At 37.7% G+C, this 27,991-nt stretch overlaps 1 protein-coding gene across 1 annotated transcript in view; it reads right to left on the bottom strand.

Annotated features, from left to right (window-relative positions):
• Positions 1-27,991, bottom strand: part of LOC122791413 (fatty acid amide hydrolase-like) — a 1,249,544-nt gene that overhangs the window by 158,149 nt on the left and 1,063,404 nt on the right. Inside the window, exon 17 of the mRNA XM_044059161.1 lies at positions 5,807-5,882. Within this exon, the coding sequence (XP_043915096.1) occupies positions 5,807-5,882 (76 nt within the window). The remainder of the gene's footprint in view (positions 1-5,806; positions 5,883-27,991) is intronic.

Genomic DNA, 27,991 nt, shown 5'->3' with positions numbered 1-27,991 from the left:
AAGCTAACACATACAATCTTAGAAACCTAAATCATGTTGATTCTTCATGAACACAAATACCACTTTCCAAATTGAACTGAATTCCAAATAACTGAAACAGTATACTGTAAAACACACACACACACACACACACACACACACACACACACACACACACACACACACACACACACACACAAGGAAAATGCATCAAAATTATATTTTAAAGGGGGGGGCAAGCCCCCATGCACCCCCATGTGGCTTTGCCTCCCCCCACAAACCTTACTAACTCCATGGTCGTATATCATGTCATACAAGGTGAAAATGCCATTGAGAGGGAATCACTGTCCGTGCACAAATACAAAAATACACCAGTATTGGTTATGTACTAGGTAATACTAATCATCAAATAACATTTCTTTGCACACTTCTACTTATTTTACTACTTTATTACAGAAGTAGGACTAGACTTCAGAAAGGTTACTATCAACATTAAGCCCTTTTTACTGTTAACAGTAACTTTCTCTGATTCTCAGACAGCCCTACTAGTAGTACTTACTTCAAGGAAGTACAACACCATGCTGGATGGTCTTTCTGGTCTACCGCAAATGCTAATGAAGCATTGCAGGGGAACGACACATGGTAATCAGCCATGTGTTCTTCCCTAAAAATGCCTGTGGTAAGTGCCTTACACAAGCAAGCAATACACATTTTCAACAAATGAAATTCACTCCTCCAGATAGGAGCAATTTCCCCAAACTGAAAGCTACACCCACAGGTATTACCTAATTTAAAATTAAGGTTATCCATGTTAAACTTGTGCACTACAGTCTGTGTTCCCACTTAATACTGATTCTATCTGCTAGTTTCTTATATCTACATCTTTCCAGATGTGAAAAACAACTTGTATACATTAATTGTAGCCCTAAAAAGTGCACTGGCTTCCTTTACATAAATAAACAAAAACACACACTGTTATGTTAAATGCATTAAAGTATTAAAGCTGCTGGACTGGCAACTACTTACATAGCTTATTTAATTCCTACACTGTCACACTATTTTTCACTGAACTGTTTGCCACTGTACTTTTAAACGTTAACTGCACTGTACCTCTTACATGTCTCTTAGTAATGAGTGCTCAGAGGTAACAAGATTATTTGCTTGCACTTGCAGGCAGCTCCTCTCCAAGTAAAAGCAGTCACAAACAACAACAAAAAACAGCTAGTAACATTACAGAATCTCTGAAAATTTCACTCAGAGCACACTGCTCTGACTTCTCAGGGCCAACTGAATGCACCTGCAAACTTCTTGTCTCCCACAGAGAGCATTTGCAAATGTAAATAATAGATAAGAATATTGTAAATGCAAGAAACATAACATTTTCCATGTCTTTCATCACTTTGCCTTATTTTTCAAGCCTACTTGCTGAGGACAAGGCATTCATGCCATGAACATTTGACATTTGTTAACCACTATGCATACATCAAGCCAAAAACCTCAGAAAATAGGTTTGCACAGCATTTAAAATAACCCTTGTCTACAGAACAATTACAAAGAGAAGATGATCCTGAAATCCCCAAAACTAAGTCTATAGCATCTCAGGTGCTTCTTCACCTAAGCCCTGCTAAAATTCACTTGTACTCTATATTTGGGTAGGAGCTTTCTGGAAAAATACAGCATTATTATCAAAATGTTTTTTCCCTTTTTGACTGGATCTGAGAGCTAGATGTAGTGAGTCAAATCAAGATCTTATTCAGCTCCCAGTGTCAGCTATGACACTCAAATGCAAAGTAAACGATGGTTGCAGGCAAAATGCCCAGAGTTCTGATAATGGATCTAGCTGTTACTTTCTTTGGTTTGCTGATAATGTAAGGATGGCTAACAAAGAACTGGATCCTGTTAGAAAACAAAAGCATTTAGTTTGAACCAGAAATCAAAATCAGCCCCAGAAATTAGACTCTGAGCTGAATGCCTGGGACCTGATGATGCTTATATCTTGAAAAAGGACAGCAATGGAATATACTTAATCTCATCCTTTCCTTTCATGAGGAGTTATTATCCATTCATCCAGGTTTGAGAAAGTGTACCCCCACGTCTTCAAAGCAGAACTTAAAAAAAAAGCTTATACAATTTATAAAGATGTGTACCACAGAGTTCATTGAAAAGGCAAATACTTAAAGAGTGGAGGTATTCTATACATAATGAAAAGCCACTAAAACCACAATTAGAGTAGGGCAAAAGGGAAAGTTGCTTTGAGTATAAGCTGTTAGGGGTGTGATCAGCAGCAGCTAATGAGACAGGAGTGCAGTAGTAGCTATCATTTATGAAGCTGCTGCTTCTTTAATACGATGGTAGTTATTCTGTAAAACTTTTCTTTGTTTGGTCTTGAACTTGGGAAGACTTTTTTTGGTACTCAAATATGGGTTGGGGGCACCAATCTGGTAAACTGCTCAGGGGGCCAGATGACCTAAATGTGGCTCTGAAATCCAGATATTATGCACATCTACAATGTTGAACAAATCTCCTCTGTGTAACTGTGGAACAAGAGACTTCACTGTAAGCATCCCGAACTTTCTGTACTTCATAAAGGTTTTATTCTTAAAATCAGAAGAGAATGAAGTTCTCATTTTCTTTTGGGGGAAAAAAGCTTAAATTAAAAACTGTACTTAAACTTTCATGAGCCTTTCTTCAAATGACTCTTTCTAGAAGCAATCTTGTTTCATGTCAGGAGATAAGAAAGATGTTCTTAAGACAAGGCATTCATTCCTTTAGGTACAGTTTGAATGCAATCTGAGTGGCTATGATGAAGAAATTCTAACATTAAAGCTCTACTCAGCTAAGAAAAAGAAATCAGCATCGTAAGTATGAAATGAAAAGTTCAAAACTTTGTCAAAAATGATTAAACTTCTTGTCACATCTTAGACTGCTTCTCTGCAGGGACATACTCCCATTCTAAGTATCCAGCTGCTGCTAAAACATTTAACACTAAAAGTCTACAGAATGTGGCATTAGTTCAGCAGATTACATAGCTTTTGCTTGTAAACAGCAAGTAAACCTTATTAAGTAAGCAAAAGTGTCAAATTCCAAAGTATCTGCTGAACAGAAAATCCTTGACTAAAATTAGTCAATGTCTTGTCTCACACTGCTGCTCCTCCTTTCAATAGCCCAAACATGTGTCTGCATTTTAAACTTGTTTTGCTAGGGCTACTCCCTGCTTTGTCCTCTGGCCTACTTATTGCTGCTAAATGATCAGTGTTAAAAGGCCACACATCTCTACAGCAATTTCAGCAGATTTATTTGCTTTAGCAGAACACCAACAAGTAAATGTTAGTAAGTTCATTAGTTAAAAATAGCAAGTAATCTCTGTGGTATCCCCGAAGTCTCAAAACAACCCACTAATCAAGAGCAGTGGGTCCAAAAACAAAACAGTGTAAGAAACTTCTCTGTGTGGAAGATTTTCAGTCCATATATCTCTAGTTAATCACTGTATATTAATCAGATTAGGCAATAGTAGTAGAAGTAGCAAACTTAAACTCTTAAGTCAAAAATAAATAAATAAATAAATAAATAATATATAATTGTACATAATTACTAAGTATTCGAAAGTAATCCAAGCAAGGCAGGCAGTCTGTTTCCAGTCGAAAATCCTTTATTAAAGTACACAGACAAGTGATCCAAGTAAAACAAAAATAGAGTAATATTTCCTCACAAGCTTTCTAAATATATATATATATATATATATATATATATATATATATATATATATATATATATATATACTTTTTATCAGGCAAGGGAGTGGTTTATTGTGCTTTAAAACAAAGTGTTATTGGTACACATGTTAAATTCACATCCCTTCCCCATCAGTGTGACATTCGAGCTGGTCCTGCCCTACTTAGTTGTCATAATATAACCCTTATGTACTTTAAATAAAATTTATAACAATGTGGTAATTCTTATTTAACCAGATTATTATGTACATTATTAAGTCTGTGATTTTTATCCAAGAAAATATACTACATGGCTGGAAATATATCAACCCTTAGTCCACTTAGATTAGCTCAGTGGAGTTTTGTGTGCTTTTAGAAAATTGCCACATTATTTACATGACTAATTTTATATTGTTTTATTCTATTCTACCAGTTGGTTTTAGATACCATTTTAAATCAGTTGTAATTTAAGTGTATATTTTGTTTTCATTATCTTACATTTTTTCTTATTATTTTTTTCTTTTTCTGGCTCTCTTTTTTTCCACTTTATTCAAAATGATGTGTAATAACAATACTAATTATACAATTATATATATTTTTTATAGATAGTTTTTTTAGGGTTCTTGTACACAGACCTGACGAAGTCTAGAAGGATGAAAGCGATCTTTGTTAACAATAGGTTATGAAAATAGAATATGATTTTTACAATTGATTTTTTACATGCAAAGTGTATATGTATATATTTTTTGATTGCCAAATGGACTGTTTGTCTTTCAGCTTTTCCCGGTAAGGGGTCGCCACAGCGGAACTCCATTCCGCTAATGATTGGCAGTAGATTTTTACAAAACGCCGAGGTGCCAGCTCGATGCCCAACCTTCAACGAAGGCACACCCATTTATGCACACATGTCTTTCGAATGCTACCCAACCGCGGGGAGGACATGCAGACTCCACACAGAAGGCACTCCCAAGCCCAGCCGAGAATCGAACGGGAGAACCTCTTGCTGTGCGCACCTCACAGCAAGAGGTTCTCCCGTTTGATTCTCGGCTGGGCTTGGGAGTGCCTTCTGTGTGGAGTCTGCATGTCCTCCCCCGGTTGGGTAGTGTTTGAAATACATGTGTGCGTAAATGGGCGTACCTTCGTTGAAGGTTGGGCGTCGAGCTGGCACCTCAGCGTTTCGTAAAAATCTACTGCCAATCATTAGCGGACCGGAGTTCCGCTGTGGCGACCCCTTACTGGGAGAAGCCGAAAGACAAAACAGTCCATTTGGCAATCAAAAAATATATACATATACACTTTGCATGTAAAAAATCAATTGTAAAAATCATATTCTATTTTCATAACCTATTGTTAACAAAGATCGCTTTCATCCTTCTAGACTTCTTCAGGTCTGTGTACAAGAACCCTAAAAACTATCTATAAAAATATATATAATTGTATAATTAGTATTGTTATTACACATAATTTTGAATAAAGTGGAAAAAAAGAGAACCAGAAAAAGAAAAAAAATAAGAAAAAATGTAAGATGATGGAAACAAAATATACACTTAAAGTACAACTGATTTAAAATGATATTTAAAACCAACTGGTAGAATAGAATAAAAGAATATAAAATTAGTCATGTAAACAATGTGGCAATTTTCTAAAAGCACACAAAACTCCACTGAGCTAATCTAAGGCATCAGCTCGACAATTATCATTTGCAAAGAAAAGGACCTAACCGAAGATCAGTGGACTACCTGGCCACAGTTTACTTATATCAGTATCTTAGGCAGTCTGCCTATATGTGACATCAGAATGACTTGTTACTGATTTCAGAACTATGTTGAAAACAACAGAAGAGAAAGCCATACTGACCTGCAACACAAATGCAAGTGGAAAAAACATATGGGACATGATCTATTTCCAGTAACTACAAAAAAAATTATTTTTAGACACATTTTTAGAATTCTGTTTTCATCATGGAAACTTTAGCTCCATATTAAAAGTTTATGCTGACAAATATTCAATGATTGCGAAAGGTTAGCAAAGTCCTTATAAGGAAAGCAGAAAATATGCCATTAGCTCTATCTGTACTCCCACCAAATGGTGAACCAAAGTAAGAAAAAAAAATGTACCTGGTGTAAGGATACAGTTAACATCAACAAATAAATCTTTCAGGAACTTCATGGTCCTTGTTTTCTGGCGGCTTGCCTGTCAAGAAAAGAAAAAGTGCCCATTTAGTTATTTTTGTGTAAAGCATACTGCTCACTTTACAGACATCAAAGATATGGACAAAGACTTCAAAAAGTAAGTACATCCACTCAAAAATCTGAACACTTAACATAAAATTTGCAATTGCATCTTAACCCTGAAACATTATGTTTCTGTTTCTCTGCGATTTCTTAGCTTTACAAAAAATGCCACAGTTATACTACATTTCCCCAAAGACATGCATTTTACTGACAGTTTAGTCCTACTGGCAGTATTTGTTTAGGGAACTGATGCAAAACAGCTCAAAAGAAGCATCATTGTTAAACAGTGACAGTAGTGAAGAGCAAAATTGAAAAAAAGAGCTTCAGGTATGTCCTTTTAAATGTAAGCACTCTAAGTAAAAGCACATTATGACTATCTTAGCATCCAGTTATATGATTCTTATACCAGTGAGAAATGTTCCCCTTATCCCCCTACCTCATATATTATTACAAAAGCTGTCAGTAGGGGATTTAATAAATACAAAAAATGAAAAGTAACATTACTAGATTTTACACAGATGACATAATGACACATGCCTGATACAATTATCACCAAGGAAAGTAGTACATGCATCTGAACATGACTGCCATGTTAGACATAGTTATATAACATATTTTTTTTCAAACTTCTTTATTAATTTTATACATACGGCAAAGGCAATCTTACATTTATATAAATGAAAAACATACAAAATGATATCAATTTAGTTACAGTTTACATCACAGACACCAATCAGAGAACTGTAGTTGTAAACAATATACATCACTTATAAACAGATTTTGAGATAACTAAGCAGTAGGCGTACAGCTCCTGTATGATAATGTGTTAAGCAGTACATATTCTGCACACAGGCTTCCCTGGATGGGCACAGATATCACAAACATAATGCACTGATATTAACAATGTTGTTGTTGTGTCTTTCGGCTTTTCCCGGTTTGGGGTTGCCACAGCGGAACTCCGGTCCGCTAATGATTGGCAGTAGATTTTTACGTGCTCTGAGTTGCCGGCCCTGATGCACAACCTTCAATGAAGGTACACCCATTCACGCATGTCTCCACACAGAAGACGCTCTAGCTGAGAATCGAACAGGACAACATCTTACTGTGAGGCAACAACGCTACCGCAGCACCACCCAAAAAGGAGGAAACTGTTTAGAGGTTTATTAAAAGTTAAATGCCTTCATTTGTTCTTACACAGTTTATAAGAAGGAAGATGAAAATGTTAACTTTTAATAAACTACTATTAAACAGTTTCCACCTTTTGGGTGTTTTGCATTTCCACTTTGGGTACACACCAGTTCTCAGTATGAGTTTTTGTAGCTTTTATTACCACTGAGCTGGCTGCTCATGCCACTGATCTACAGTGGACCACCACCACATACAATACATTCCATTCCCATACACCTTGACTTATTAACCTTGCTTCTTTACACCCAAATTCTCCTCCATTTAATACCACCATCCTACCGCATAATGATACTGGGCATCCCTGCCACTGTTTGCATCACTTGGTGCTTGTAAAACTGTTTAAAGCTCACAGACCAACTCCCCCTCTGAAGCAATTGACCCATTAAGGCTCACTGCAGTCTGACTTCTATGCAAATGAGAACCTGGCTCATTGAGACATTTAAAGGTTTAACAGAAAATATCCCACAGTTTGTACAGTGTTGTCATTAATATTTGTTGTTACCTGCTTGAGCTACTCTGGTTGTGGCTCAAATGTCTATATGGAGTGCTAAAAGCACAAGTGTCAGGTCAGGATGGATTTCTTCAAGAAGAATTATCTAAGACATTGCTTATATGCAAGCAAGAACAGAAAAAATTGTAAAAATCTAAGCTGTCATTTAGATGACAGAAGACCCGATTACGGTATACAGTAACAGTCAGCTGAAAAGTGTGAACTGTGATTGGAAAATTGACCACCTAGAATGAGAAACTGCTGATTTTGTACTTTGCATGTGTCTTTAAGTCAGCCTGTAGTCTGATATGTAAGATTCGCTTTTGTGATTCTCAGAATGTTGCAGTCCTTTTCAGGATAAACTCTATTTGCCACCACATGACTTATGTCTCCAAGGATTTTATTTGAGAGAAGCTATAGTCAGATCAATTTAATGGCAATATCACTAAGACCGTGCCTTGGCCCAGCAATCAAGGAGCCTCAATCCTCACCACTAACACCAGGGAAGGTGTCTCATATAAGAGGAAAGGATAACAAATACACACAGTAAAGTACAATTTCCCTTAAGTGCACACAGCGATCACAGTTGGTCTGGTTGCTCCCTTGCTCTCCAGGTCCCCAATAAGACTCCCCACTGGCACAGCTATAGGGTCCAGATCTCAGCTTAGCTGGCGAGCTAACCTCCAGTACCCTCTCTGTCCCACCAGTGCTTTGTGTCCCTGCCCAGGTAGCTGACACACCACACACACTTCGAGATAAGTATTTATACAACTTCACAGACACTCCTGGGAAAGGCTGACATAGATTCTCCAGCTGTGCCCCCTTTACCCAGACTATATGGTAGTAATTTCTGCCACCACCAGCTAATACTTATCAGCTACCCAAAGGCCCTTAAAAGGGTGTCTAATTATTACTGTGCAATATTATTATCCAATTGGCAATGTGACTGATCAGTCTAAGGCTTATTGGCAGGGCTAATTTACAGGATCACTTATAAGCATGCACTGTACTCTAGAGATTAGCTTGTCTCTACATAAACCAGCCAAAGGTAAAAGGTTTTAAAATATTTAATAATAAATAATTAAACACAAGACAATACTACTACAACACAGTGATATCCAAGAGTTCAGAGATCACACAGAAACTTTAAACAATACAGTAGGAAAGTTCTGATATAACAGAAAAACACTCGTCTAACTTTCTTCTAAGTTCCTAGATATTACTACAAGAAAACATACTTCTAAGATACTACTTACATAAGACAACAGGCAGAGTGCTGATAAGTGGGATATCAACATCAAAATGCTTACAGTCTCTCTCTGAACAATCGTTTTTAAACTCACTAACAAACATCTTTGCTAGGCCCTCCCAGATTACATCATTTTGACACTTGGGTTTTCCCAGTATACACATTACATCATTTTGACACTTAGTCTGTAGTTCCCAGGCCAACAAACTGTATTATTTAGCAATCTAACACCTGCTCAGGAAACTACAACAATAAAAGACATTTCACATGTACACTCTAGCAATTATTCCTTAGGTTAAGACAATAGAAAGAATGTGTTCAGCCAGCCACTTTGACATCACTATTTAGATCAAAAGGGTATACAAGAAATAGTTTTAACTTCAAAAGAACAGATGTGAAATACTTGGCTTACAGCAGATGGCAATATTGCTACAATCCTGAAGTTCACATTTTCCAGTGTTTTCTTTCATTTAAGAAACAAGGCTGTATTTTACATCTATATTTACAAATGATAGAATTACGTATCAAATTCTATTTAACTAGGCTGGCAGCCTTCGCCCATCTTCCCCCAATCTTCACAATCACAACTATCAGTGATTTCTCTGTGGGGCCATGGGCTGAAAAATAAGTAAAACAAATTGTGATTTAGAGGACCACTCAGAAATTTGTGGAACCTTGTTATTTTAAGAAGAAATGCAATATGTTCCAGCAAATGAACAGCTGAGTGGTATTGGTATAAAGATAAGGACAGCTGTAACAGTCTAACTTGGTGCAATCACATATGCATAACACTGTTTGTTGAGATTTGTAAATGGACAATGCCCAACATATGAATGGAAATAGCTGTTAATATTTTTTTCTCTACATTTCATACATATAGAGTGAAATAGAGTATAAACTGCATGCAAAGCCACCACTGCAGTTTATCTATATTTTCACATCACGTAATCTTGAAGCTCCAAATATTCTAAACTGGATGTCTGTCTAAACTAACAGGATATGTGAGGAATTAAAAAGAAATTTCAGGGCTCTGAGGTAGAACGCAGCATAAAGGAAAGGTCAGTCTGACCCTTTGTGTTATACAAGACAATCTCCATTGGCATCTTGTGTATTGTGTCCGCTTAAAGTTGCACTGATGTCCTTGTTTATTACAGCTTCCCAATACTAGTCTACCAGCATCTCCCTTTTTGTGTCCCTGCCCTGTGCTGACAGAAGTTTCTATGCTGTGGACCTATTCATTTGTATATTGTTGTGGTGCTCTCCTGCTATGGAGTTTAAATGACTCATTTTAAAGTTTTTGAACCATTTAAGGTATTGGACTTTTATATCAAGCTATAAACACCTTTCTAAGATGGGGAATGAGAATTTTTAGTTCTTTCACTGGGAATGTATTTAAGTGCCTAACACAGGCCATAAAACTCATGCTGCAGAGGTCCTTGTCCCACAATGTGTCCATTTGCAATTCATAGACATCTTAGCCTCACCAAGGTAAGACCTTGTTATCAGCTAATTTGCATGTCTTGATCATATTTACTAAAACGACATGCATATTATTGCTGATATGTGTGGTGTGGTAGTAAACTGCTGCTCATGTAGGCAGTGATATCCTCCCAACTCACTCTCCCATACTCATACAAAAGTACACAGAACATGAACAAACACATACATACACAACACACACACTCCCCCATACCTGTCCTTAATCTGTCTGGCCTCCCATTTCCCCCTACCCCATTAATAGCCGAAGTGCTATCACTGCATGTATCTCTTATGCCCTATGGTCTTGGTACATCTCCCATTCCCCCATCCCACTACTGCTGTTGGTACCCTAATGGTACTTCCGATCACAGCAATCTCTGATGTCTAGGAAATAACCCCATCCCCATAATGCTGCTGGTGCTTTTGCTGCATTTTAAGAATATTCCTTGGTGTTTAGTGGCGCCTTACTTCCACTTCCCTGTACTGCTATTGGTGCCATTATGGCACTTGAAGAGTAATCCCTGGTGGTCTACTTCTTTCTCCCACCACATCTGTGACAGGCAGATGAACACACGCTTTTGGCAGAGTTTAATAACGTAACATAGTGCAGAAGGCCATGCTTCTCTACATGGCTGACAGATTTGTTGAACCGCTTGATGTGTCAATGTCTTCCTTGAGATAGTTCTGGAGAGAGAGAGAGAGAAAGAGCACATGGCTAATGAGCATGAGCTTCTCACCCCCAGAATGTCTCATTAGCGTTCATCATGGTTCCTCTATGTAGTGCTGCATGTCTTCATGGTAGATGTTGTGGTAACCTCTTGAATCTCCCCTTAGTTTTAGCTGTTTCTTTTGCATGACAAATATCCATTATTTTCTATTCATGCTCTATTATATTCCTTCACTGGCTGCATATAACTGTACAACTTAACAAAACATGTTTAGTTATCTTTGGAATTTTGTGGATTTTTTTGTATTCATCATTCAACAGCTCAAAATTAATGGGTAAACACAATTGCAGGCATATATTGGTAAAAAGGCATAACCCACTTAGACTAATAAATAAATCACTAGCCAAAAGCATTTAAAGTTAGACAATACAGTTCTTTGCTTGCAATAAATGAGGTAAAACATTTTCTTTTGCAAATAAACATACAAACAGTACAAAACTTGCACACAGACTTGAAAATGCACCATTTAAAATGGCAGTGTTCAGAAAAATGTTATTTATTTTTATTTAACATTTGTTTACGGGGAAAGACTGATTAGGAAATAGCCTATTTTCAGCAGAGGCCCAGGGAGAAATCCTCCACGCATGTCTTTGGAATGTGGGAGGAAACCAGAGTACTCTGAGGAAACCCATGCGAGTGCAGGGAGGACATGCTGATTCCGCACAGAAGGCACCCCAGCCAAAAATCGAACCGGAGAACCTCTTGCAATGAGGCAAAAACGTTAATCGCTGCAGCACTACCCAATGTCTGAAACAGAAACTGTGCCATTTCTTTTTCTGGCTTTAAGTCCAGAACAGAATGTTCAGAGTTGTTTCAGATAATATAATGCAGACTGAGCTTTGCCTCCAAGGGTGTTTTCTAACAGTCAAAGTAGTTTGCCTGTTTAAACACTGTATAGTTATAAGTGCTCAGACAGAACTTCTGTGGCTTTTGTTTGAATTTTGAATTGTGCCTTCTAGTTTCCATGGTTACTTTTGGGAAGGGGCACAGAGGTTCCCAATAAAATACTATTCAAATAGACATCATCCTGTGACTTACTGCAACAGCACCCTTGCAGCAGTAGGCTTGTTCTGCAGAAATTTGCATAGTAAACAAACTTAGAATTATTTTTAAACTGCATTACATCTGCATAGTGGTAAGTGTGCATTTGTTCTATATCTGGAGATACACACTTCTTACAAACATTACAGTTATTACACATTTCCCTTAACTGTTTGCAATTTGGTGCAGCTTAGTTCTCTTTTCAAGTATTTTTCTTTGTAAGAACAGCAAGATTCTCCCAGCACAGTGTCTTTTTTTTTTCATTGTTAAACAGCATAAGATTGTAACAAAACTTCTGTAATAATACAGGTATCACCATTTGAGAGTGACTTAAAAGCTTATCTACGTACAAGATTATTACACAACTGCGGAGGTAAACTTTATGGTGCTAATAGTACAGAGATGCCATACGACTGTATAGAGAGAAAGTGTTGCACAGCATGGTAGTAACGTGCTGAATAAAAATAATGGCAGTATATTTTGGTAACAATGAAGGTCTAAACATTCAGCCTGCTACCCTTCACTAACTCTTAAATACTCTAGATAAATACGTTCCAGATCAACAGAAAGACCAAAGCCCAAACAGGTAGCCTTAACGCTGGTTTATTATTTAAAATATGGTTAGCGTTTTCGCAACTCACAAAGAGAAGCTTCTTCAGAGAACAGTTCAAAAAGGCGCCAAAACTTTTTGAACCTTTAAATACAAACAATCAAGTTACATCACTTCCTTGTAAAACACCAAAGCCAAAAAGTTTTTAAAAAGGTATTTTAAAATCCAATGATAAGCACTAAACCTATCTTTCACAAATATATAAATAAAATATAAATACTATAATAAACAAATATTAAGTATAAAAACATGATTGAGTATTCTTGGAAAATATTTAGAAACATAATAGGTAGGTAGTAAGTACTTGAATTTGACGAGTCAAAGTAATGAGAATACCTTAATTATGTAACCTTATTCTAAGAATAAATGAATACTGCCAATAAGAAATAGTAGTTATCTCAAAAAAGACCTAAGTTTTAATACTGGTGCTATATTGCAACTATCATTTAATCCAGGAGCATTGAAGGCATCTAATTTAAGCTGCCATTCAAGCTCACGATTCTCAAGCAATAACGAGAAAGGGCCACCTCGAATAGTTACTGGTATGTGGTCAATACCCATAAATTGGAAACTGTGTCCTGGATTGTTCAGTACATGTTTAGCTAGAGCATTTTCGCATTTGCCATTTTTAATGGCATAGCAGTGTTGACATATTCGCTCTCTAAATTTTCTGTCGGTTTTACCGACATAAAAAGCAGAACAGACACAAAATGCAATATAAATAATGGACTTTGTTTCACAATTGATCTTGAATTTTATATCATATTTTTTCTCCCTAATAGAAAATGTACTACCAGTCCGGATTACTTTACACCAATTACAGGTGCCACAGACAAATGTCCCTTTAAATCTACTGAGAGGATTAGGGACAGGATTCCTTTGTAGTAACTCCTTAATATTGCTTCCTCTTTTATATACCACTATAGGTTTCATTCCCAGTTTCTCCAATAAAAGTGGGTTACTAGAAATGAAAAACCAATTTTTCTGAATTATTTCCAAAATTTGATTGGAATTATTGTTAAATGTAGTTATAAAACTCAAAGAAAAAGGGTTCTTGATAACAGTGGTTCCTGTATCACCTCCTATAGGAGAACTTGACAACATTTCAGAATTACCTATATTCAATCCAGTAGTTAGTAGAGTTGGAATTTCAAGGTTGAGCAGAGGTTTGTAAAAGCCATTGCTCCTCTTGGTTTCCACCTCACAAACTAATTCTTCAATCATAGATTGGGGGTACCCCCGGTTAATGAAAAGATGTTTTAGAAATTCACATTCTGAAATGAAATCAGAAAGGTCACTACACATCCTCACTGCCCTAACTAGTTGTCCCTTGACAATGGCTCTCTTTTGTTTGAATGGGTGTGAAGTTGAGTAGTGCAGGAAGGAGTTACAATAAGTGGCCTTCCTGAAAATTGTAGACTGAAACCTAGAATTGGTTCGATCTTTTGTCAATTTTACGTCCAAGTAATCAATTCTATCTGTTGAGAAATTATGTGTAAATTTGAGAAATGGTGTAGTTGCATTAAGGTACTCAACCAATGCTTGTGCTAGTGGTGCTTCCCCTTTAAAAAGGATGAACACATCATCCAAGAAACACGTATAATAACAGATGTGTTCCATCCGATCTGGATTGTTAAAGATGTTGCGTTTCTCCCAGAATGACATGAACATGTTCGCTACACTAGCACCACAGGGGGAGCCCATCGCCACTCCCTGTTTTTGAAGATAATACTCTTTTTCAAAAGTGAAAAAGTAGAAGTAAGGACAATGTCCAGTAATTCTGTGATGGTGTCTATTTCACCTTTTGGTGCTTTAAGTTCGCTTAACAAGGAACCAATCCACTCTACGGCTTCCTGATGCGGAATTGAGGTGTACAAATCGACAACGTCGATTGTGAGGAAGTTGCAGGAGCTGCTGTAGTTAATACTACTGATGTTAGCTAAAAAGGACCAAGAGTCTTTGCAAATGCTCGGTACAAGCTTGATATATTTGGAAAGCAAAGAATCTATATATTTGGAACATGGATAAGTCATAGAGGATCTTCCATCCACCAAAGCCCTCATGGGGGGGGGGGGTCTCTATAGTTATGGACCCAATTTTCAGGAAGGCCACTTATTGTAACTCCTTCCTGCACTACTCAAGTTCACACCCATTCAAACAAAAGAGAGCCATTGTCAAGGGACAACTAGTTAGGGCAGTGAGGATGTGTAGTGACCTTTCTGATTTTATTTCAGAATGTAAATTTCTAAAACAACTTTTCATTAACCGGGGGTACCCCCAATCTATGATTGAAGAATTAGTTTGTGAGGTGGAAACCAAGAGGAGCAATGGCTTTTACAAACCTCTGCTCAACCTTGAAATTCCAACTCTACTAACTACTGGATTGAATATAGGTAATTCTGAAATGTTGTCAAGTTCTCCTATAGGAGGTGATACAGGAACCACTGTTATCAAGAACCCTTTTTCTTTGAGTTTTATAACTACATTTAACAATAATTCCAATCAAATTTTGGAAATAATTCAGAAAAATTGGTTTTTCATTTCTAGTAACCCACTTTTATTGGAGAAACTGGGAATGAAACCTATAGTGGTATATAAAAGAGGAAGCAATATTAAGGAGTTACTACAAAGGAATCCTGTCCCTAATCCTCTCAGTAGATTTAAAGGGACATTTGTCTGTGGCACCTGTAATTGGTGTAAAGTAATCCGGACTGGTAGTACATTTTCTATTAGGGAGAAAAAATATGATATAAAATTCAAGATCAATTGTGAAACAAAGTCCATTATTTATATTGCATTTTGTGTCTGTTGTTCTGCTTTTTATGTCGGTAAAACCGACAGAAAATTTAGAGAGCGAATATGTCAACACTGCTATGCCATTAAAAATGGCAAATGCGAAAATGCTCTAGCTAAACATGTACTGAACAATCCAGGACACAGTTTCCAATTTATGGGTACTGACCACATGCCAGTAACTATTCAAGGTGGCCCTTTCTCGTTATTGCTTGAGAATCGTGAGCTTGAATGGCAGCTTAAATTAGATGCCTTCAATGCTCCTGGATTAAATGATAGTTGCAATATAGCACCAGTATTAAAACTTAGGTCTTTTTTGAGATAACTACTATTTCTTATTGGCAGTATTCATTTATTCTTAGAATAAGGTTACATAATTAAGGTATTCTCATTACTTTGACTCGTCAAATTCAAGTACTTACTACCTACCTATTATGTTTCTAAATATTTTCCAAGAATACTCAATCATGTTTTTATACTTAATATTTGTTTATTATAGTATTTATATTTTATTTATATATTTGTGAAAGATAGGTTTAGTGCTTATCATTGGATTTTAAAATACCTTTTTAAAAACTTTTTGGCTTTGGTGTTTTACAAGGAAGTGATGTAACTTGATTGTTTGTATTTAAAGGTTCAAAAAGTTTTGGCGCCTTTTTGAACTGTTCTCTGAAGAAGCTTCTCTTTGTGAGTTGTGAAAACGCTAACCATATTTTAAATAATAAACCAGCGTTAAGGCTACCTGTTTGGGCTTTGGTCTTTCTGTTGATCTGGAACGTATTTATCTATAGTCTGTTTTCTCGCTTTTTAACTCTTAAATACTCAGTAGCTTTGAAGACTGCTGAACTTTAACTACAAAGATAACCTATATTTTACTATAAGCATTTGACTGAGTCACAGTCCATTAACTTATTTCTGTTCTACAAGTTACGATGTTGTCATTCCATTGACATTTTTATCGCTTTACAGCCCAGCATTGCCCATATTAGAAATTTCACTACATATTAATTACAAACTTTAGAATTTTGATGCATTGTGCATAAACATTTTCCTGAATGGCATTCTCAGGACTGCAAGTAAATGACAACGTTCTGTTACAGTTGCCAAGGGCTAGTTTGGATTTGAAAAGCGTCTTGAACCAGCCATCCAACTCAGCTAATATATACATAAATCATTAAAATAAATACACAAAAATGCTTCAAGTGAATGTCGTACATTATCTAGCTGAGAACTGTTATGTTAGTGTATTTATCTAATATCTCCTACACTGCTGATGGGACCAAAGGCAATGTGGGCATAATGACCATCTAAGTTTTGACCTACGTGGTTTACTATTACAAATTCTGAAAATCAAAATCCACAGACCATAATACTGAATGACCAAAACAGTAAAGACCACAATGTCGAAAAATCTTGAACACTAAATCCACTTATCAGTGTGACCCCATGAATGAGTGCTGACATTGGTCCTGCATGAGTGTGGCCCCCAAAAACGTATAACAACATGGGTCCTGCATGGAGGCAAATCTAGGAGCTTGATATTTTAGTCTTCTTCAAAGGCAAGTTTGCTGGTGCAAACCACCCAGATGTGCAGAGATTCACCATACCTTCCATCACTATTAGCAGATTGAGGAGATGCTGTCTGAGTCATTCTGAAGTATCCATGATGTACTACAAGCAACTGCAGACACACAGTGAGCTGTGATGATAGGGTGCCCCAGCTTGTGTGTGGCAAGCAACATGCATCATGTAATTTCATGCCTGCATATTTCCATGCACTGATGGGCATGTCTGCCATCAGTGGATTCATCTAAAGAATTGTAGTGCATGGCTCTTAAATACCATGACACCATAAGCACTAGAAGAAACACCATCAACTGCGAACATCTAAGAGGTTCTGCTACCTAAGCAGCTGTATTAACCTCAGCATGGTCTGCTGCCTGTTCATAAACATCTGACATACCATCATCAAACAAACAATTCCTCCACTAAGGTGAGTACCTATTTTGCAGCTGTGGCACAGTGTCATGCACCTGTAGCACCTTTGTGTACAGCACACCTTGTCATCTAGAGGGCTAGGCCCCATTATCCTGTCATTGTTTAACGTATTTCCATCCAAGAAGTGGAGAACAGTTTGATTGGTTAATGTATGCAGTTTTTATCATTCACTGAGGATGTGTCATGTAATTATATTACACAGCTGGCATCAATGCAATATTCTGCATATCATCTTTGAGCACCTGTGTATTTATACTAGTTTTGTTAGGCAGTACTGCATTTATTTTCAGTCATCAACATCCATGTTAGACATGCTATGTGCACTTACTTTCTATGGGGTTTATATTTTATTTTGCACTCAAGGTTATCGTGTAAACCACAGTACACCATATAAGGTGTAAGTTGATCTATTTTCTTGCTGTATGTCTGACTATAGTTACTGTTGACACTATGGGGGAATATTTACATGTAGAAAGTACATACATAGCTATTATAATGTTGAGTTTATCCATGAACTCTACTTCCTCCGTGTAAACTACTGTCATGTTTCTGCTGTCCACTATGCAGTGTTTTAGCGTGCTGTCTACAGGTAATGCCTTCTAGTGCTTATTTGATTATGCTAGATTTGGCAAAGGTATTGCATATATATGCGTCCTTTTTTCTGGCTCATTGTCATTGACAGTATTTTAACTTGGTTTGATTCCGTATAATACCTCTTTGTGTCACCATTGCTCTGTACCTCTTTCTGTGGTACAAAGGTTGTAAAGAACTTTGTACATATAACTTTCTTTTCCTGTAGCACCTTGGATGCAGTTCAAAGACTGAGGCAATCTGTGGACATGTGACTGATCCCAGATGCTGTTTAATCATAGGTAAATAGCCACTGATCTGACTTTGCAAAGAGCTAGTGTGTGTTGAGTATAACAGGCTGAAACTCACTGCTGAGAGCTGTTGACTCCTACAGTGACACTATGAACAGCTATCACACCTACAGAGTTTACTAGACAAGTAGTGAATGAAACTAGATTGCCAGACATATCTTCAATATAGACAACGTAGTCACTATTCATGTCATGTGTGTGTGGGATGTGGAAAGAAAATGCAGTACCTACAGAAAATCCAAGTGAACAAAGGATATTCATACCCTGCAAAGAAGTTGAAAGCCAAACTGAGAAACCTATTGCTGTGAGGCAACAATGCTAGTCACTGCACCACTGAGCTGTCTGAAATACATGACTATCACTATTACTACTTTTTATTTGACAGCATAAGTGATCCTCACGATACCACTGACCAGATTCCACATGAGAAAGATTCAATGGTACTTAAAAACTGTTGGCTCCAGCACCTATATCTCTTAGAGCTACAGGTACCAATGCTGGAATTTGTGAAAGGAAAGTTACAGTGGTGGAGGGATCATATTTCTCTCAAATCAGGCCTCCCCTTCTCCCACCCTAGTTCAATCAGCCCAGATGGATTTTGCATGGGGATCAGTGCCCAGGGGAGTTAAGTGCAAGGTGAATGGGGCCCTTCAGATGCTACAAAGCACATAAACAAGAGAAATCAGAGGTGCATAAACTCAAAGTGCCTACAATAAGTGGGCACCGAATAGAACTTCAATAGACGAATAATCAAGCTGGAGTTTTATACTACACACAGCACCGAATAGAACTTCAATACACGAATAACCAAGCTGGAGTTTTATACTACACACACATGCTCAATCTAATGGTTTCTCTTGTACACATAGGAAAAGTAGAAGTGTGTAAGTAAACTTACTATAACAGTAGACATCTGAATAGATTCCTTTTGCAATAGTCTAAGCTACATGGGATATCCTATCAAGGACTGGATCAGCTGTCCGTCTTCCAAGGCTTTAGGGCACCTTCCTCACACTCTGTACAGCTTGGGGAGAGCAGTATAAAATCAGTGGCTAGGGCACCAAAACTTCAGAGCTTTCTTGCCTGAGAAGAGGGTGGCTAGAGTCCTGCCAAACAAGAAAACTAATAATAAAAATTCCACACCCACGCATAAAAAATAGCAAAAAAGAGGAGAAAGGAGGAATGGTGTGGCTAATGCAACAATGATCTATATGAATATTTACAATTATGGTAAGTTTACTTATACAACTGTACTATAGGTTTATCATTAGATCACTGTTTCAATAGTCTAAGTTATATGGAACAAACACCAGAACTTAAGTCCAGGAGCCCCTGGAGAATAGACCTAACAAAGCCTGCTCTGTACCTACTGAAAAAATCTTAAGTTTGCAACACTTACGAAGATGTTTACAGATAAAATGGCTCTCTCACAGCAAATTGGTTATTTTAGCAGTTTTCTGTGCTGCTATAAAGTTGGCGTGTTTGCACAAAGGTGCAAACTGTGCAGACACACCTTACACTTGTCTGTACAGTCACAAGTACTTTGCATTACAATTTTCCTATAATAGACAACTTTAGAAATCTCCCAATACCAAGTTGTTCAAAGAGCAACTGGCTTTTGCATTAAAGAGCACAGCCCTACAGTACAAACTAGCAACCAAGTAGGCAGCCATTAACCAGTCTTGCACCATCCACTAGTAAAACAGCACAAATTAAGAATCTAAAACCACAGATTTGCACTTTCCTACAATCTCTGCTGCCAGCTTGGTGGAGTTAGGTGTCCTGAGGCAATGTATCAACTGTCTCATGCTTACTGACAGCCACCCATTTCAAAAATAAACTGACAGAGTATGCGAGAAAGATAGTTATGCAATGTCATTGGTAGCAAGGCTCTCAGTTGCCAACACAAACAATATCAAACAGGTTGGCAATAATACATACTACACATAGTATCGACCAGACACACAGCACACATATGCTTAGGTTCTTGAAAGTAACCTTCCAAAACCTCAAAAGCCTCCCAGACATCATACACAAAACAACTACCCTCAGCAGCTCTTGGAACACTCTGCTAAGACAACACACACCGAGACACACAAAGCATCATCACAACTTGTCTCAACCTCTAAGCTCATACGGCAAACTGCCACACAACACGTTTTGGTCATAGAAGTCTCTATTGCGAGACACACAGACATCCCACTCAGTAGGCTGAGCAAGGACTTAGTCATGGTCAGCTGCCTATTAGGCACCAGGATCTGCTAAACCACACATGCACTCAAACCACAAGTATCAGTATGACAACATCATAGTCTATGCAAGTGAAAATGACCTAAGACTTACCTCCATGTACTATATGAAGACAGACATGATACCTCTCTCGCACTATGCATTCCAAGCCAGTATGAGCCTAGCACTGAGCAGCATGCTACCTTCTAACTTCTCTAACAATGATTCCACAATGCCAACAGAAGTTAACGGACTTTAATAATTAGTTTAATTTTGTTGTCATTCCAAGGGGGTACAATATTTGTATGTCTGGAAAGATATAAACAGATCACACTGCTTTGCTAGGAACGGTATGTGCCTGTCCCCCTAGGTTTTCAAATATTAGCTATAACCTCATCCATCCCCATAGTGCCTTTTTAGGCAGTACCACCCTAATAAATCTACTAACATAGCTAAGCCATCACAGAACATTCTAAATGTATTACTGTTCAATGCCAGGAGTCTAAACAGGAAACTACATTCCCTGCAAGTTCACATTATCCTGTAGAATATAGATATCTGCACAATTATCAAGACTTGGATAAAAGCCACATAGGGCACACTGGTAGTGCAAGAATATACTGCCTTCCACATGTTCAGAGCAGCTACAGCACTGATACAGTCTAAAGGCTGATCAAACAATATGACACAATTGAGCTTCTCCACGTCCTATTTACAATAAGTCTTGTATTATATCCTTTCATGCAATAAGTTCCCCTCTATGACCCAGAAAGCCCATATTACATACTTGAAAGTACTGGAGACAACCTCCTTCTAACCTAACAAAAAAAAATTAATGGCAGCTTTAACTACACCAACATTAAATTATAATCATGCCCAACTTCAAATATGCAGGCCCAGAGATTCTTGGATTTTATAAATGCAAACACATTTGAACAGCTAATCTGCATGCCCAAGAGGGGTGCAAATATTCTAGACCTGGTCCTCATAAGCATGGGGAAAAGATGCACTCCTCCTAGTGTAAATTCCTCATTGGTCAGATTTGGTGATATAGTTGTCTCCTTTGAAATAAATATTAAGTCCAGGATCCCAGCCAGGCCCAGAACATTTTAAAACCATTCCAAGGCTAGCTGCATCTACTAAGCGACAGTCTAGCAAAATTTCAACCACCACCAAACCCTGAGAACACAGCTGCCTATGAGGAATTATTTACATAAACCCTGTGCAATCATGTAAATTGTTGCACAGAAACAGTAGTACATATCTAAAATAATCACAGGACAGCTTCCAAAAACAAGCCACCCTGGTGTAATCCCAGTATAAATAGGCTGTATAACAAAAGGTAGCAAATCATGCCCAAAAACAGGAAGGGCATTGACCAGCAAGGTAAAAAAAAAACTTCTTTTTCAATCTGAACAAGCAACTCAGGACTAATCAAGCCCACCAAAGCTAAATTTAAAATAAAAACAGCCTTCCAAGTGAAGACCAACCTTAAGACTTTATTCAGTTATGCTCACAATCCTAAATTTAATACCCAAACAATGTCACAAACTAATGGTGAATAAACCACTCATATGGAGCCAGAGGGTATAACAAAGCGACAGTCTGATAAATTACTCTTCCATCAGCCCCAGTTCCCCCCAAGGAAATACCCACTCCAATTCTTCCACCAAACATCACTAGGGAGCAGGCCCTCAGTGCACATGACAGGGATAAATACACTGTTTTGATAGGCCCTAATTATATCCCAGCATGCTTTTTTTTTAATTTCTCTAAGTCTTTTGGGTTTCTAATACCATGATGGGAATGGACCCCATTCCTATGTCAAAATATGATTAAAGTTCATGAAATTAGTATTGTTTCAATCTTTAATGTCAGCCAAAAGTGCTCCTCGCAGTACCCGCAATGTGCCCAGTAATGACTCCTATTGCAGATTCTTTTTTATAAGACCTGCTGCTCATACAACTATTGATCCTGTCTGGGTATCTTTCTTCCACATTGATCTAGTTTCTGCCTGCAAATCTTGATATTTTTTTACTTTGTTTCTCTCTCTGTATGCAAGACACTGTATTCACTGGGTGTAGTGATTTCAGTGATTAATGCTACTTTTGTCTTCTTTTCGTGGACCACTATATCTGGTTTTCTTGCATCTATCTTTTGAACTGCTGGGAATGGGTGATCCCATGTGATGTAGACTTCAATATTTTCTACGATGCTTTGTGGCTCATGTTTCCAGTGTTTTTCAGCCACTTCACTATTATAATGTTTGCACAATCCCCAGTGCAACAGTCTTGCCACATTATTATGCCTTTCAGTATATCTTCTGCCATTAGTATGTCACAACTAGCAACAAAGTGTGCGATTGTTTCCAATTCTGTTTTACAAAACCTACATTTGTCAGTTTCTCCCGGGTCTATAGCATAAGAGCAAATCGCACAAATGTGAATGCTCATAATATCGAACGTACTGGACCTCGAAGTGCTTTTTCTGAGATTGCGCTACAGTGAAGAATGGGATATGCGCCTTTCCTCACTGCAGTGCGATCTCGGAGTTGGAATATATACTTAGTGGGGGGGAGCCCCCCACAATAGGAAATTTGAGGTCCGGTACGTTTGATATTATGAGCATTCGCAATTTGTGCGATTCGCTCATATGGTATAGACCCGTTTCTCCCACATGTTCAATGGACTTTGTAAACCAAGGTGTATGTAGACTGTCTTGGGCCGCTAGTATTAACTTTTCATCTTTAGGTTTCAATTCGTTTCTCCTTAACCATTCATGTGTTCGATCCTGATCAACAAGAGGTTCTTCCAGAAGTTTTCTATACTTGCAACTATATTTATGCATTTTCCACATTTCTTGTCTTCTCATCTGATTCTTCACCTCATATTCTTTTTTTTTGTTTTTTTGGCACATTCAGTTGCTGCCTGATTTTTATCTAATTCTGGTTTGACTTCCATTCCTGATCGATGCCGATATGCTTCTGCTAGACTAAGCAGAGAAGTCATCTTAGATTTATTCTCCTCATGTTTCAAAACTTTCATTACATTTCGGTCTTGTGAGGTCAGCAGATGTATGTGTAGTCTCACGATTGCAAATCTATACATGTAATCAATTTGAAGGAGGCCCATCCCTCCTTCAGAATGGGGAATATATAATTTTGGTATGCATTGATTTTTATAAATCATTTGACGAGCATGAAGTATCCTCCTTGTTTTCCTACCTAATCTATCAAACATGTTTTGGGGCCAGTCAATCACTCCACAACTGTTAATTTAGGACAGGAAGAACAAATTGATTTATAGCTTGAATTTTATTCCTAGATGTTAACACTGTTTTCAGAATTAATTTAAGTCTTCTAAAGTATGGCTTACTAAGTTTTAGTTGCATTTGTTCATGTTTTATTGTTTATCCTGCATCAATTCCAAAATATTTATACACTCTCTCTTGCTCAAGTTCTTTCATATCACATTCTTGTCCCATACTGATGTTTCCTTGGTGCAGCAGTTTTCCTGCTTTAAAGGTTGCTTTTGCATATTTATCAAGACCAAATGACATTCTTATATCATCTGAAAAAGTTTTGACAACTTGCAGTTGTGCTTTCAGTTCCTCATCTGATGAGCTACACAGTTTTAAATCATTGACAAAGAGAAGACAAGTCTTTACACTTTGTTTTTTCTAGGATCCAAATTACAGACATGGCCTAAGCTGTTAAGTAGACAGCTTAATGTGTTAAAGGCAAGACATAATAGTAGTCATGACAAAAACACCCTGGAATATCCCCCACTGAATTTTTATCCCTGGGATAATAATTTGTCCTTTATCATGGTCACTATAATGTAGTTGATCAGTGTAGGATGTATCTTATACATTTTTAAGCACTCTTGTCCATGAATGCAGGATACTATCAAATGCTTTTTTGTAGTCAATCCATGCCATACTTAGATTCTTCCCCTTTTTACAGTTCTCCACTATTACTTTATTTAAAACAAATGATCCTTTGTTCCATATGACTCCTTTATTGTCCTTTTGTTCTACTGTCATAACTGAGTTTTTTTCTAAATGACTATAAACTCTGTCGGCATCAATTCCAGTATATAGCTTATACGTTATTGGAAGGCAAGTGACTTGTCAATTATTTTTAGGGTCGCTTGTAGGTTCACTCAAGTAGGAGCACTGTTTTTCCTATTGTTAGCCAGGTCTGTTCGGGGTGTGCACATAAATAGTTCTTACTTATAGGTAAATCTTCGTACAAAGATGTTAATACTTTTAACCAGAGGTTAGGTACTGCATCTGGGCCTGGGGTTTTCCAGTTAAAGGCTTTTCTTAACTTTGTTTCAATCCCTCTGGCTGTTACTTCATCCCATTTCATATCCTGTACCTTTAAACTTCTTATTCTTTCTTTTACTGCTTCTATCCATTTAGCATCTTTATGTTCCACAGGATCTTCATAAATACTTCTCCAAAATATATCTATTTCTTCTTTTTTTTGGTAGTCTTTCAATTCATTTTACCTTGTTTCTCAGTTTCTCTATTAAAACTTTTTGGGTCATTAATAAATTGCTTATTTTGTCCTTTTCCTTTAAATTTATCTGTGTATCTTCTAAATTTGTCTGTCTGTACTGAGATTTTTAGCTTATCTGCAATAGTTTATGATAGATCCTGATCTGTTCTAATAATGAGCATTGCTTTTATTATGTCTAAGTATTCTTGTTGATCTGTTCCCTTTTCTATACTCTTCTAACACTGAACTTTATCATTTATTAATTTAGCTGTACAGTAATACACCCTGTTTACTTCTGTTATATCGTATGGATCTCTATGGACAGTCCTATTTACTATGTTCATTTGTTTTATCAAACCTCTGACTTTTTGGGTTTTATTGACCTTCTGCAGTTTATTTCTTTCATCGATCTTAATGTCCCCATCCCTGTTAAATCAAGCAACTCCTCTCTTAGCTCATTTTCTTCTAAACTGGGGACACATTTTTTGTTTTCCATTTCCTGCGAGCATTCTATGGAAAGTTCTTTTGCATCTTCCTGTGGCATATTCGCTTCAATTTCATCCTGTGCCATCTGTTGCTCTGTCATATGAGAACTCATTGGCCTGTCACTCCTCAACATTGACTGTGTCAGAGTTTCCACAGTTTCCTGTTCCTTCCCTTGCTGTCCAGCTTCAAGTGAACGTTTACACTGGTTTCCTGTGGAAGGCTCCAAAATATCTTCATATGGCGCCTGACCAGTTGCTTCCCGTTCCACTGATTTCCCTTTAATTTGGATGTTCATTGCTCTATCCTGTTGTGGTGCTTTCTGAATTAGGTTTTCTACACCGAATCCTCTTCTTTTTCCAAACAACTCAAAGTTTCTTGGTCTATATAGTGTTTTTCACTAATCTGTTGTATTAATGAACACAAATTTTTATTTGAGGCTTCTAACAATTTTTCTTGTGGAAATATTTTTCTTTCCTCTAATTCCTCTCAGTCTTTTTGTATATCGTGTGTCTGGAAATTCTGGGCTTTTTGCATAATAGTAACAATACACAATTTTTTTCTTATCCTCAATAGTCCACTCTATCGTCTTTATGGCTCTTCTTTGGCCTATCAGTTTTTGTAATTTTTGTGGACTAGTACTTCCTTCTACAGCAGGGGGGCCAGCCTGGCCCCATTGTAGGAATGTTAATGTATTTTGAGGATTCTACAGTAATTTTTTTTCCAGTCCTGGCACCAGTGTGCCTACCAGACTTGGGCACTTTTTCATCCTGGGTCTTGTGCACCCAGCTATCTTTTTTAACTTTTGACCTACGTCTGTCCATGATATATGCTATATAAATACAGTCTATAGCTCAGTGTCATCTTGGCGAGATATTGAAAAATAGGGTCCACCTCGTGAAGGTACTCACCAAGACTTGAGGATGAATTCAATTTCAGCAATACTACTCTCCTTTGCTTATTGCCTTATCTCTACATTCTGACACCTCCTGAATAGACTGAAACATGATCTGTCAAGGCCTGCTACAATTTTCACTTATCCACAGCCTCACTACAGGCTTCATGCTAAATGGAATGGAGGACTGTAATGGTTATCTCCCAGCACTAGAAGGACCCTCCATGGACATGGGGAACTACAGACCCTTAAGTCTGACTAGTATCATATACAAGGCCATAGAAAGAATCATGAATACGATTAACAATGGCATATGAAACCTACAGACACTGGACCCTACCCAGTTTGGTTTTGTCAAAGGCAGGTTTTGCCTACTTAACCTGATGGACTCCTTCAAGAAAGTCACTACAACTATGGGCAAAGGCAAAACAGTACACACTGCCTACTTTGATCTGGCCAAAGCAGTTGATGGAATACTTCACTCAGGCATTGTTGATAAAGTTATGAAACTAGGCATAAACACATATGCCACCTGATGAAGAGCCAGCTGGCTCACTGATAAGACAGACGAAGTTAGGTAAAGAGAGATCCATCTCCACAAAGAGGCCCGACACTAGCAGAGTCCCAGTGGGATTTGGTGTTGGGGCCTCTCCTTTTTGGCATCTACTTCTCTGAGGTCAAGGCAAATGTCCAGAACATCTGGCTGTCCCAAGTGTGCAGAGAACTGCAAACTAGGCATGTCCAGTGAATCCCCTAAAGACATATATGTTGTTCAAGAGGGACTGATGCAGACAAACAACTGGTGCCAGAGCCATAGAACAAAAATCAGTGCAAAAAACTGCACAATAGCACCCTGTTGAAAGGCAGCACCGCTTAGAAATTACCACATTGATGATACATACCTAAAAGTAGACTCAACAGGAATCTGGGAACGCATGTTAACAGTAGCCTGATATTTGACCACTACATGTTTACTGCTTGCTCAGCTTATAGGCACCAGAAGGTTACTCTTCTGTTGTACTTGGCTCTCATCGGATTTAGTCATTGACTACAGTGCACCCTTTGGCATACCTAACCAGGCACTTGCAACAGGTTGAGACACTACAAAGGTTCTACACAAAAAAAATACAGGGATTAAGCAGCAAGTCTTACATAGACCATCTCAAAGCCACATCCCTGTACTCGGTCTCCTACTGACTGCTGCATAGTGATGTATGCCAGGCTACAAGGCATCCAGTGGTCTCACAGTGATGGATCTGTTGCACATCTGCAAAACAAATAGCATTAGAAATACCCAATCTAAGGACCTAAACCTCATCTGTGACAAACAGTACATGTTGGAAAAAGAAGTATGCATCTCAAAGATTACTTCCTCTCTGGAACAGGCTTCTTACCCATGTCAAGCAAAGCTCACCCTAACTCTATTCAAATGTAAATTGGACAAATGGATGATAGAAATCACAAATTTACCCCTGGTTTTGTACCTATGACCCTAATAGT

Source organism: Protopterus annectens, chromosome 17.part0 (assembly GCF_019279795.1).
Source record: "Protopterus annectens isolate FY-2018-M chromosome 17.part0, PAN1.0, whole genome shotgun sequence".
Taxonomy (NCBI): domain Eukaryota; kingdom Metazoa; phylum Chordata; order Ceratodontiformes; family Protopteridae; genus Protopterus; species Protopterus annectens.
Note: the sequence above shows the minus strand (reverse complement) of the source record. Positions and strands in the feature narration are given on the sequence as shown.